The 12,888-nt window shown below is 49.9% G+C and overlaps 1 protein-coding gene across 2 annotated transcripts; it reads right to left on the bottom strand.

Annotated features, from left to right (window-relative positions):
- Positions 1 to 2,242: 2,242 nt before the first annotated feature.
- RNASEL (ribonuclease L) lies at positions 2,243 to 9,922 on the bottom strand. Of its 2 annotated transcripts, none has more exons than XM_075422504.1 (8): positions 9,764 to 9,922; positions 8,635 to 9,114; positions 6,710 to 8,328; positions 6,241 to 6,329; positions 5,639 to 5,829; positions 5,417 to 5,534; positions 4,529 to 4,650; positions 2,243 to 3,434 (listed from the first exon to the last, which is right to left on the bottom strand). In XM_075422504.1, exons 3-8 carry the CDS (start codon positions 8,157 to 8,159, stop codon positions 3,299 to 3,301), a joined length of 2,106 nt encoding a protein of 701 aa, XP_075278619.1. In that variant the 5' UTR covers positions 8,160 to 8,328; positions 8,635 to 9,114; positions 9,764 to 9,922; the 3' UTR covers positions 2,243 to 3,298. The 2 variants fall into 2 exon arrangements, with proteins under 2 accessions (XP_075278619.1, XP_075278620.1); XM_075422505.1 differs by having other exon boundaries at positions 8,635 to 8,813.
- Positions 9,923 to 12,888: the final 2,966 nt, after the last annotated feature.

Raw genomic sequence — 12,888 nt, 5'->3', positions numbered from 1 at the left:
CACAGCAAAACCATGGCTAAGAACGATCTTCACTGCCTCTGCGAGCTCTTTTTTTCCCTGGTGTAGAAGACGAGACGCATTGACCTGGGGCCATCCCTGTGCACACAAGCGTGTCCTCAGCACACGAGGGAGAGGATGGGCAGCACCTGATCCTGTCACATCAGGCTGAGCCAGCTGCCCCTGGGGTCACCCAGCAGGGGAAGAAGGCAGAAGCACAGCAAACGCGCAACGGCAGGGGAGTGAAGAGTGTGGGGCCAAATCAGCGTGCCCTTGGGCACCACGCACGGTCTGCAAGCCCGCCCGTAGGAGGCAAAGGCAGGCAGCAGCTCCCAGATGGGGCACTGACGCTGCACATCAAGCAGCACTAACTCTGGCAGCTGGCTCTGCCCCAGGCTCTCCTCGGACACGTTTACCCCCAGGCTGGGACATCAGGCACTACCATACTACCCAGTTGCAATACTGCCCAGCTGTCCTTGCTACTGGTTTGCCATCCCACCCGGCTTCTCGCTGAGCAGTCGCCCATCCTTTCTGACCCTGTGAGGAGGAGAGGGAGCCTGGTGTGTTCTCCAGACTTGGTCCCAGTCCTGCATCCCCCCTTCTTCCCGTGGCCTGACACTCTGTGAGCAATAAGCTTTACAGATGCCCTGCACAGATCAAGTTTCTCCTCTGTCACCAGTCTGCCGGCACCTCTGGCTTCTCGGAAAGCAGGATATGACCCTGCAGACCACACCAGCCTTCCCTGGAAATTCTTCCCAGCAGCCCGATTGCCCCAGAGAGGCAAGTCACAGCCTCCATGGGTTTAATCATTGTTCTGGTTTGGACAACCTCGAGTGCTCTCTGCTTTCAGGAAGGCCTTTCCACAGCCTTTTAAGGCTGCCAAGTCATAGCCCTTTAGCAAAACAGCAGAGTGATGCATGAAGATGCAAACATCAAAGCAAACTGGAAACAGAATCACAGAATGGTAGGGGTTGGAAGGAACCTCTGGAGATCATCTAGTCCAACCTCTCTGCTAAAGCAGGATCACCTAGAGCAGGCTGCACTGGACCATGTCCAGGAAGGTTTTGAATATGTCCAGAGAAGGAGACTCCATAACCCCTCTTGGGCAGCCTGTTCCAGTACTCTATCACTCCCAAAGCAAAGAAGTTCTTCCTCATGTTCAGATGGAACTTCTTATGCTTCAGTTTGTGCCCGTTGCCCCTTGTGCTGTAGCTGGGCACCACTGAAAAGAGTCTGGCCCCGTCCGCGACACCCACCCTTATACTATTTAAACACGATGTTTTTCCAAGAGGCTGAAGGACCCCGGCCCATAGCCTCACCTCTCCTCATGCAAGAGCAGAAATGTGTTGCTGCAGGATGAAGACACCGTGCTCCCCACAACACCCCTGATCCCCATGCTGCTGAGACGCAGACATGCACCTCTATGTGTCCTCGTGCTTTCTGGGCATGAGAACGACAGACAACAACAACAAAACAGCAAGGAGGAAAGGAAAAAATAAAAAATTTACACAAGAGGAGTCATCATTCTCCTGGTTACATTTTCTCTAATGGCACCTCATGAACAGTTGCATAGTCAAACTTTCTTGTTGTTACATTTCTGTATTTTAAAAGGTTTCCAAGACCATCAGAAGGACCTTTGCTCTGAGCCAGGACCACTGATGCAGGCTGGCACATGGACCCCGGTGAACCATGAGCACACATGTGGCAGTCTGCAACCCAACTCATGCACAGTGATGCCTGCTGGTTTGCAGGTATGTACATCTATAAGCATGCACAGCTAAACAGATGTGCGGGGCTCGACGGTGCATTCTGGGGAGCCATCCATTTGTAGAGGAGACGGGCCAAACACATCCACTCCCAGAGTTCTACATGTATGCAAGCATACATGTGCAAGCATTGATGCTCATCTTCACCTCTCAACTCATCCACAAAATCCTCACCCTCACGCTGCAAAAACAATGCAAAAATCCTCACCATTGAGCCTATTATTTCACAAGAGACAGCTTGCTTCTGAGGACAGGAAGCCTTTGGTACTTCCCAACGACATTTCCCATCAGATATCCATATGGGCCAGAAGAAATTCATCTGGGCAGTGACAAAACCATCCACCACCTTACCTAAACAACCAAGAGTCACCTCCACAGGGAAGCCAAAAATCCCAGCCTTTTCGATATTTTATAGTGCTGCAGACTAACTCTCTGTGCGGAGTGGATGGGGGACCTCATTCATAAATGTGTAGTAAAAGTCAGTTTTCCAGGGAATTTTATTCCAAGTTTGATTCTCCATAGGCTAATTGAAAGAATAGCAATCTCCGTTGAAAAAAAATTAAAAAGCCTTTCAACAGCTGAAAAATATTTCTGTAAGCAACATATAATCATTGTGCAAATCAGAGCGTTAGCCAAGAAACAAGCAAGCCCTTGGTCAGCCAGACACACATTGCATGCAGTAGGATTTCAGAAATGGGTTTGTGCCACCCAGCCTCCGGTATCAAAGCTCTGAGCTGGCTGCATACTATAACAGAGCTTGTCCTTTCCAGGAGGAACCAGTCCCTGCAGTCTCTGACATCAGCGAGCTTTTTCAGATGTCAGGACTACTCACAGTAGCAGAGTTTTGTGGGATCGTGCTCCTTATGTCCGCTCCTGGTGGAAACATCCCCCATGTCCCCCAGTAGAAGTCCTTCAGGTCCTAGCAGGCTGGGCTGAGTGTACATCTACCAGATCAGAGAGATAACGGGCCAAGGGCAACTCTGCAGCCAGACCATTGCTTCGGCATCTTATCTTCTGGCTGTAGCATTTCAAAAGACTGAAAAGGGACAATCCATGTCTTTCTAGGGTAGGTGAGTTGCTCATCAGTGCAAGCTACAGGGAATATTTGCCCTAGCAAGGAGCTCGAACTCTTTTTGCTTTATAAGAGTCCCATGTTGTCTGGCAGTGCCCGAGCTCTTCACCTGCCTCCCAGATGCATTTGTTTAAGGAGGCTGTCCCACATCTCCCTGCTCTCCATAAGGATCAGGGCCTTGATCTCCACCTCACAGAGACGGATAAGACCAGAGGGACAGAGGCAGCCAAGGGGGACCTGGGTTGGCGCTCAGCTTGGTTCCTCTCCAAAGCCCGTGGATGTTACCCCAAACCCTTGTGAAGCATCCTTCATTTCTTAGCCTAAGCCCTCCATGCTCTGTCCCTGCATGTGCTCTCTCCCATCACCTTACCCACTTTCTTCAACTCTTCTGCAGATGAAGAAATAGGGAATAAAAAGGGGCAGGGACGGTGGGGTCAGACACAGGATACGAGGCAATGACATCCTACAGAGAGGGGTCCTGAACGTCTGCAAAGTGACTGTATTTGGGATTCTGACGTACACTGTTGTAGACATAAATGGTAAGTGCTGGAAAAAGCTTCAAGAAATACTCAGCATGGTCTCCTATTCTGTTGCTGATCCTGAAAGAGAACAAAACCAAAATCGATTTTTAAAGCTTGCCCAAGGACTCAAGTGTCCAGGATGCCCTGCTTCCTCCCTTGCAGAGAAAAAGCCATTCCAAAGGCTTTCTGATAACATATGGTTTCATAGTAATCATTGAGCCACAGCTTTGCTATACCTTCCCTAAGCTCTTCATCCATATTTTCATTATTCCTCCAGCACCTCCATCTGCCCAAGCCCACCTGCATCTTCGCTGAACAGCAAAGCTGGCCACCAGCATCAGTGAAATCATCACTACGAATTAACACCACCTCTAGCTCACATGTGAGTGCCCACAATTATACAAGGTCGGAGACTCTGGCTCTCTGCTTCAGGAGTCAAGATCTCCTAACAGGATCTATTAATGGGACTGGTTCTTCCTGATCTGTGTCTCAAACCACTTCAGCACAGTAAACATCAGCACTTTGGAAATACTAGCAAAGTAGACAAGGAGGCTTTGCAAAGGTGTAAAGGATGATACAAATATTTAAGAGTGATCTAAAAACCTTCCTGGAGTTATGGCAAGAAACACTAGCCTGCAACAAAAATAACAGCCCAGAAGGACATGTTCACGGTGTCCTCTGCTGTAGAGCCATGACGTGCCTTAGCTGTTGCAGACACCTCTCCGTGCTGGGCTACTCTGCAAAGGCAAGAGTGCCAAGGGAGCTGCCACCATTTCTCTGAAGCTGCTGCTATCCCTCCAGAGCGGAAGGCTCTGGTTGAAGATCATCTCCCCTCTCTGTGGGAGACGATCTGGGGGTCAGATTTTTCTTCAAAGTCTGAGGTCTGATCCTGTGAACTAACTTTCTTATCTTATCCTCAGGAAGGTGCTTTGAGGGCTGACTGCGGACTGCCTGCTGCTGTGATGCACAATATTTTAGTCTATTGTGCTGCCAGAGGAGAGAGTCCGTTAAAGCTCATCTTGTTAGAGGGGCTGCCTCCCACATCCTGGCTGCATTCACCCTTCCGGAGAACCATCTGAAGAAGATTTTGCTTTCAAACTCACTAACACTTGCAGATACCCAGATGTTCCCTGCAATACAACTGTGGCAGAGGCAAAGATGTGACCACGTACCTGCTATCTGGATGTTCATCCAGGTTTCTGATGAGCCTCAAAAGGTTGACGACATCGTCGCTATATTTGAATGGTGGTCTGTTCTGAGGCTTTTGCATGATATTCAGAACGTCTTTGTCAATCTGAAAAAAATACACGTAGATTATTCTCTGCCTTTCACTCACCACAAAAGCAGCACATCTACCTGCACTCATCTCACCCGCTGCCTTTCTGCTGGGACTTCATCTTGTATGGTTAAATCTTGTGAACCTTAAAAGCATATTTCCCAGCACGAGCAGAAGAATTCACGCTGCGGAGCATGCGCCATACAGACCGCCTGATTCTGCCAAGTGTTTCCTCTCCTGCCTTGCCAAGGTGTGGCATTCATATCTGGGCTGTCAACATAGCACAGGAGATTTTTATGCATGCCTGGAGGACAGGAGGGGGTCTTGATCCAACTGTGCCACTGTTGAGAGGACCACATGGGCTGCCATACTGACCCGAGACCGTCAGGTCTCCAGTGATGAGGTCTTTCCAGGATGCTACCTGCAAAAGTCTCACTGTTTTTGAGCCAATCTAACAAAACACTTTTGCCAGAAATTTGCTGGCAACGAGCGCCAGAGGTCCTTGTCTCAAGGGCTCACCCTTGAAGATTTGCCAGCTAATTCTATAACAACCTTCCCCTGCTACCACCCCAGTCAACAGAAGCTCCCTTTAGCATCAATGCCTTTAGTCTGGTGTATTTTGACTACGTGGCTTAGATTTAGTTTTTTCCCCCCAGTTATCTCTATTTGCATGTGGCTATTTTTTCCAGGTGCAGTTTTAAATAGGAGTGTGAAACACTCAGGAAAAGCTTCTGCCTGAAAGTCTACCTCAAACCTCATATCCACCCAAAGGGAAAAGGATTACCTGCTTGGTCCATGACGGGTAAGGAAAACTTTCAGTAGCATTAGGAGCTTGAAAGACAGCTTTTCGGTTTTGGAGATCTTTGATTTTATTCCATATACTCTTCAGGAACTTGAACCTGCTGTGGAACGAAGAGCTTCATTAGCTGCAACAGGACATTGCTGTTCCCAGCGCTACAGGTAAATCTCGTTCTGAAAGCTTTTCCTTTGTACTCCCAGCACTTACGTCTGTTTGCTCCAGAAATAGGGATGTTTGCTCAAACCCTCCAAGCCTCGTTCATCATGAGAGACCAGGCTGCTTACAAGGTCCAGAGCCTCCGAGTAATCTGGTGAATTGGCAGCCAGATCCTCGGTACTGACTTGCTGAAGGGGTTTGCTACCCCCTGTTAAAACGTACAGCACGAGCCTGCTGAGGGCCTGCGAAGAAACACATTGCTGCTCGTGTGCCAGATGCGTGGGACTTCTCACCAAATTGAAGAAGTCTAGTGTTCCTAAACGAGCAGGCTGCGTACGTGAATGCACACATGCACCTACACGCATGCAGAAGTACACAAATACACACAGACACGAACTTTGAAGCTGCATGCACAAAGACAGGGCAGACAGGCACTGTAATCATGCGCACAGGGTATTTGGGGATATCCCAGCCACAGCCTTGCATCCTCATCACTACCATTCTTACACAGTGCCTATTGTTATATGGGCTTTCCCAAAACCCAAGGTGTTTTCTAGTTGATGCAGAAAGGCTTCCCCTAGGATTCACAGCAACAGAAGAGATCAGAGACAGCCTGACATTTTAAACTATACGTTGATTCACGGGGAGGTTACCTCTAAATCTGAGCTCACAAGTTCTTTTTTGCCTTCAATCAACTCTCTTTTATTATCAAAGTCCACCAAGTAAATTTTGCCACCTGAATCTGAGGAAATAAAAGAAATTATTAACAAATACTGGTGGGAAACCTTGATAGAGTCAGTCACTGACTTCTGTGTGGCCCCTTCTTTAGAAAACAATTCTCTAAAGAGATCTTCTATGGGCTGATCTGTCTGTGAAGCCCCAGAAAGGAGGGCAGATCTAATGAGAGGTGTAAAGCTGTTCTGTTCACTCCCCTTTGGCTGACTGTGAATGTGTCTATACCTATTCAAAGAGGACAGTTAGTGCCACTGACACCTCATTCTGCATGAAGACATCTGCAATGGTGTTTCCTATCTCCTTTTTTACAGATAAGTATGAAGCATCTTCTGTAAACTACAGGCAACAGGAAAGCAAAATGAAAACACTGAGGAAGAAAAAGATAACCTATTAAAAAGTTGCTGGGATTCAGATCCCGGTGAGAAAATCCGAGGGAGTGCAGCTCTCTCACTGCCTTGAAGATCATCCTCAGAGCATCTTTGCAATCCATTTGATCTTCTGGTTCCTGCAGATGTTCTTCAAGGTTTTTCTCCCAGAGGGCGAAGCACAAGTATGTGTAACCTCTTGCCTTCTCAAACTGGAAGAGCTTCAGTAGATGTTCACAGTTACCACATTGTTCAAAGAACCTTTTCTCTTTGTCACCCTCCGTACTGCGGCTTATTCTTACTGCTACCTCAGTCCCACCGTAGAGCCCCAGGTAGATGCCACCCTGGGAAGTGTACCGAATTCTCTGCTGGATGTACTGAAATACCTTCAGTTTGCCAATCATAGGGCGATATATTTGATAAAGACTTTTCAGCTGGTCCCTCCAGCGTTTGCTGTTTGGTTCCCAGTTTTTGAGGGTTTCTGGAATGAAGGTGGCATTATACTGGCGAAGAAGACGTGCCATGTTATGAGCACGGTTCCTGTTTGCAACAGCGATAAGGTTCCCAACATCAGTCCTTGCTCCTTTTTTACACAACAACTCTGCTATATTGCAATCATTTTTCTCTACAGCCACCATCAGTGCTGTGTTGCCTTCCTCATCTGCATCATCAATATCTATTTCACCCTTCTCCAACAAAGCTGTCACCAAATCTGGGCTCTGCATTTCAACAGCTAGAATGAGGGCAGTTTTCCCACATTCATCCTTGCTGTTCACGTCGCCACCGTGGTCCAGCAGGAAACGGCCTATGGCAACTGCTGACTCGTACCTGTCCTTGGCACAACCCTCCTTGAGGGCATGGATCAAGGCATTCCTGCCTTTGTTGTCACAAATGTTCACGTCAGCCCCCATCTCTTGGACAAGAGTTTTTACAACCGAGAAGTAACCCTTGCTACAAGCATCCATCAGTGCTGTCGCACCTCCTTTATGCAGTTTCACATTCTCCTCGCTGACTGCCCTCCTCAAATTCACATCTGCTCCTTTGCTATACAGGAATTTCAAGGCTTCCTCCCTCCCATAACATGCAGCCTCCATGAAAGCTGTGAAGCCGTTATCGTCATGGTAGTTAACACTTAACCCGTAATCAAGGAGGAGTGTCAGTATATTCACGTTTCCCGCGATCCCTGCCTCAGTAAATGCAGTGCCACCGTTGTCCTTCCGGGCATGCGGACAAGCCCCCTTGTCCAGTAGAAGCCGGACCAGGTCCTCACTGTTAGCTTGGACGGCGCTCTGCAGTGGTGTCCAGCCACTTTCTGCTTTGGAGTTCACATCTGCCCCTTTCTCCAGGAGCTCCAGCACAGCTTTTGTATTAATGTCCCTCACAGCAACATTTAACTCGAAGGCAAGGTCTTCCGCTTTCTCCATGCTGGAAGGGGTAGGTGCTTCCTGGTGGCTGTGAGCTGCGGGCTCCATGATGATCAGAGCGAGGGCTCTGTTCCTCTGATGTTCCTCACCTGAGCCCAAGGATCCCAGTGAAGGATGGGAGAGGTCAGTGCCTTCGTTGCAGGCGATGCTCTGAGTTTAGCTGACGAAACGCTCTAGGTAGGATAGACTGCTGTTTTAAGGGCTTTGTGGTCTTCACCTAATTAATAAACGGAAAATCCTGTATTATTAGACTGTGAAACCTTGCCATTTACCTTTGATGTCCTGCAGGCCTATGTGAGGGGCAATTAAGGACAGTAATGCCAGTGCCAGCCTGGTGTTAAGGCCCGGCGAGAAGCACAGCTTTAGCATTTACCCAAACACCCGCACCCATCGTGTTCGCTTGCCTGCTCTCAGCACTAACCGCAGCCCAGGCAGGTGGTCCCTGGGGCGTCTGGGTGAGGGGACAGGGGAGAGCCCAGGGTGTTCTTGCTATAAGTGTGATCTTGGATTTATTACAGGTTACCTAATAAGCAAACCTCCAGCGATGCTTTCAGGTGGAGCACGCAGCAGGCAATCAAAGATGGGCATTCCCCTCCAGTTTTGGATGGCCAGCACACATGGGGTCCTGGAAAGTCCCCAGTCCAATACCTGGAATCACTTTCAGAAGTCACTGTCTGACAAGCTGAACTGGAAATAAATTATCTAAGAAAATCAGAAAAGGGACAGAGAAGTCTTAAGGTATAAAGCTAAAGTATAAATTCACATGAATTTACCCTCAGGAAAGCCAAGGACCGTTTTACAGATGGTCTTCCCCCCCCTCCCAGCAGGAAATGAATACCCTATTCCAGTGATTTAGAAGCATTTCATTTCCTTGTAGTAACTTCTATGCCTTTTGCCATGTATAAAAAAAATAAAATGTTACTTTCCTGGCTGGAAAAGCAGCACCACATCCGCTGGGCACAGTGGGGCTCAAATTCCTCGCCCGGGTTGGGAAGGCGGAAGCCTGGGGAGGGGGAAGGCAGGGGCTGCTCACCTTCCTCCTCCTCTTCCTCTGACGAGCAGCAGAGCCGCAAGCGCCCTACCCAGGCAAACATTTAAACGTTTCTGTCCCAACCCACTGGCTTTTGGCCAGAAGCCGCTTCATATCTGCGCGTCACAGGCAAGTGTGATGTGCAACGTCACGGCACGCTGCCCGTCGTCCCCACCACAGGAAGGCGAGGAAGGGATTGCTCTGCCCGGCCAGAAACCCAGCCGCTGCTTCAGAATGCCTACAAAGCCGGGGAGCGGCTTTTCCCAGCAGCTGCTCTTCACTGCTGCTTCCCAGCAAGTATCCCCAGAGAGTATTTTCTTCCCGGTAAAGTCTGTAAGCATATGCTGTCCCCTCTCAGCAAGGAGCAGCCCTGGGTGGCATTTTATCCACTTGCTGGGAGACGCTGGGGTTTTTGGGGACCTTTTTTCAGCATGCAGCAGAGAGGTTGTGCGCAGAACGCTCTCCTCATACGGATCCCCCGTGCAGAACCTGTGCTCAGCAGCGGTTCGGGAGCTGAAGGCATAGAGACAATAAATACGCCCATGCTGAGGTTTGGGGTTTTTTTGGGGGGGGGGGGGGTGGAGTATATGCTAGGGTTTGGTTTTTTTAAGCTTTTCCTCACCTTTTGCTAAATCCATCCATATGAGGAAATGAGCCACGCTTCTAAACTTCACCCAGGGCACCGCTGAGCTCCAGGTCTGTTTATGCCACAGCCGGCGCAGGCAAGCAGGCAGCTGCTCACAGCCCGGGCGCCGGCCTCCTCGCAAGCAGCTCTGCGCAGACACAGCACAAACCAGTCCTCCAGCCCTCCCTGTCCACATCCAAAGCGTGGGCAGGAAATGCAGGGAGCAGCCCAGGCTGTGACGTGCCTCCCAGTTTCTCTCACTGCCTTGCAACGTAAGGTGAGCCGCAGCGTGCGGAGCCCCTGCAACCCCCCCAGCCACCTCCACCGAACGCCGGCATCTGCAAGAGTCAGACCACGCTTGAAAAGCAGCTGAAACCACATCAGTTAACTCACGCCTGGCTTTCCCCAGGACGTTGGTATATGCAGAAACTGGGCATCTGCATGTGTACACGGAGACGTGGCTGGATAAAAACACAATGGCACGAATGCAGAAAAGCACACCCCAAAGGGGTGCGCGGATGCAGTCCTGCACATGTTTTACATGCAGATCTGAATCCTTATGTACACCTGCATTCCTTGCTCACACCTGCATGCCAACTTTCACAAAAGCTCTGCCTGCGCAGGAGTCGCATCATTGCACCTCACCGCTGTACTGAGCGTCCTGCTTCCCGCAGCGTGAAGCGCATCCGCAAGGTCTGGGAGCAGCCTGCAGTCTCCAGACGCAGTTTCGCAGAGTTTGCGTCGCTATAGAAGACCCTGACACAGCCCCACAGGGACAAAGACTGTGAAAACTCAGGGAACAACCTCAAATCTCTCTCAAGGCTGTCAAGATCCGATTTTAATTCACAGAAATCTGTTGAATTCGACAGCATCTCTCCCAGTTTGACCAGAGCTGGAGCTCTAGCCCCAGTGTTTCACAACCCCTCTGCAGGCTGGTAGAGACAAGCAGGCAGAGGGAGGGAACATCACAGGCTCAGAGCCAACAATAAAGACGTTCAAATAAAGGTCAACGTTACAATAAACAACAATACCGCGTCACCCAGCTGCCTAAGCACAAAAGCCTTCTTCAGCTTGCTGATTTGACTGAAGTAGTTCATTATCTTACGGTAAGAAGATGAAAAAAACCCTGGATGGTAGGAACCCAGGTGTAGGCATGGGGTGTCTGCAACTGGCAGGGCTGTGCCTGTACCCCAGCAAAGAAGCATTTGCTGGTAATGCTTTTCCTTTCTTTCATCCCTGATCCAAATTGCTTTCCACAGAGTCGCAAGCTTAAACTCTTAGTACCAGTGACGGGCAGTTTATGGGGAACCGAAGGTCCTCAAACGTCTTCTAAAGCTTGGGAGTCACAGAGCTCCTCTCCACAACCATTCCTGTAGCCTCTGGGCTATGCAGTTCCTGCTGTATTTGCACTTCTGCAGAGTCCTTATTTGCCCTCCCACACACACAGGGACTCAGGAGACAAGCTGCTGATACACAGCCAGTAGGAAAATCAAGGGCACAATTCAGCAAATCTTCCTTTTCCTCCACCCTGATGGACTTACACCTGTTTTGCAGTCCTTCTCCTGGGAAAACATCTCCAAGCATCCATACACTGGCCACCAGCCACAAATAAACATGAGCTAATACACAGCAACAAAAACTGCCTGCCAAAGTCAAAATAATCTTAAAAGTAGCTATGAATAGTAGGGTGGCTTTTTTCTTCATGTTCCCTGTACTTGCTTCCTCATTTAATTTCCAAATAGGGATGTCCCAGGGTTTATATGTTTGACCGCGCTGATGTGACTTGCAGTGCTGGAACAGAGTGTTGGAAAATAGTCCACAGAAGGACGCAATTTAAACACTGACAGGTGATGTACTCCACGCAGGAGCATCGACCAAGTTGTGCTTTGCCACCAAGTATTTTTACATTTTTAATCTGCATTTGCTAGCCTTTAAGGCTGCTGCTCAAGCCTTATCACTAAAAAAAGGCAAACCAGCACATCTGCCAGCAGGAGGGGGCTGGGAAGAAGAGTGAGGGCAAGGCAGGTGGGGAACCTCACCAAGCAGGGCACCCTGTCTCAGTCCCTGGGCAAGGAGAGCAGAGCAGGCCCATCAGAAGCATCCCAGATCAGCCATAACAGGCCAAACAAGGAACCAGGCTGAGGACTTGAGCTTAAATGCATTTCCTGAGCAGCGGAGGCGGCTCCCCAGCAGCAATTCTCCCAGCTGTTTCTCATCCCCAGCTTCTCCCCGTAGGCTGAGCCCAGGTTGGAGCTGCACTGGGTCAGAGCTGTCCTCCAGCACAGGCAGCCCAGTCCCGGGGAGGCAGGGAGGCTGCAGAGCCTACAGCTGCCCTCAGCGCCCCAGCGATGTCAGAAAGCATGAACATTATCATTAATTCTTGATCCGTTCCCAAGGCACCCCGGGGGTCAGAATCCCTGCCCGCAGCTGGACCAGGTTGGCGACCTTGGCTTTTAGCTGCACACAGCGAGAGGGATGCGAGCCGTATGGAAACACATCACACCTGATTTCTGGCGCTTTATTCGGGCCATGCCATGCAGGCGAAAACCGGAGAGAGGGAAGCGGTGCGATACAGCTGCTCCCTCCCTGTCAGCCGGCACAGGGGCTGCAAAGCGCTGGGTAAGGTGTTTGTGGTATTTGAAACGGCTTGGTACACCACCTCTGCTGGTGAGCTTCCTTCAAAACCACATTTAAACAATATTTTGTAGCATCTATTTGCAGACTTTCTCTAAAAAAAACCAACACATGGCTGTACACACACTTAACCACATACCATATATGTGTCGTTATGCGTGTGCGTCCGTTGGGGTGCGTGCACACAGAAAGCTCAGCATCCACACACCTGTACACGCACAACCGCCGGCCCAAATATCTGTTTTCAAGGGGCCACCCGTGCATATATGTGTGTGTCCTAAGGCTGCTGGGTCCTGCCGGAGCGGGGACCCCCCGCCGCAGGAGGGGACCAGGCGGCTGAGCGGCGATGCCACCCCCACCGAGCCGCTGGCTGGGAGCACGCCGGGTCCCAGGGCAGAGCGAAACGGGTGGGTTTTTTTCCACCAAATAAATCCACCCCCCATCCCGGCTCATGGAAACCTGGCCCCAGAGCAAGTATGTGTCATGCC

Source organism: Opisthocomus hoazin, chromosome 6, assembly GCF_030867145.1.
Source record: "Opisthocomus hoazin isolate bOpiHoa1 chromosome 6, bOpiHoa1.hap1, whole genome shotgun sequence".
Taxonomy (NCBI): Eukaryota; Metazoa; Chordata; class Aves; order Opisthocomiformes; family Opisthocomidae; genus Opisthocomus; species Opisthocomus hoazin.
Note: the sequence above shows the minus strand (reverse complement) of the source record. Positions and strands in the feature narration are given on the sequence as shown.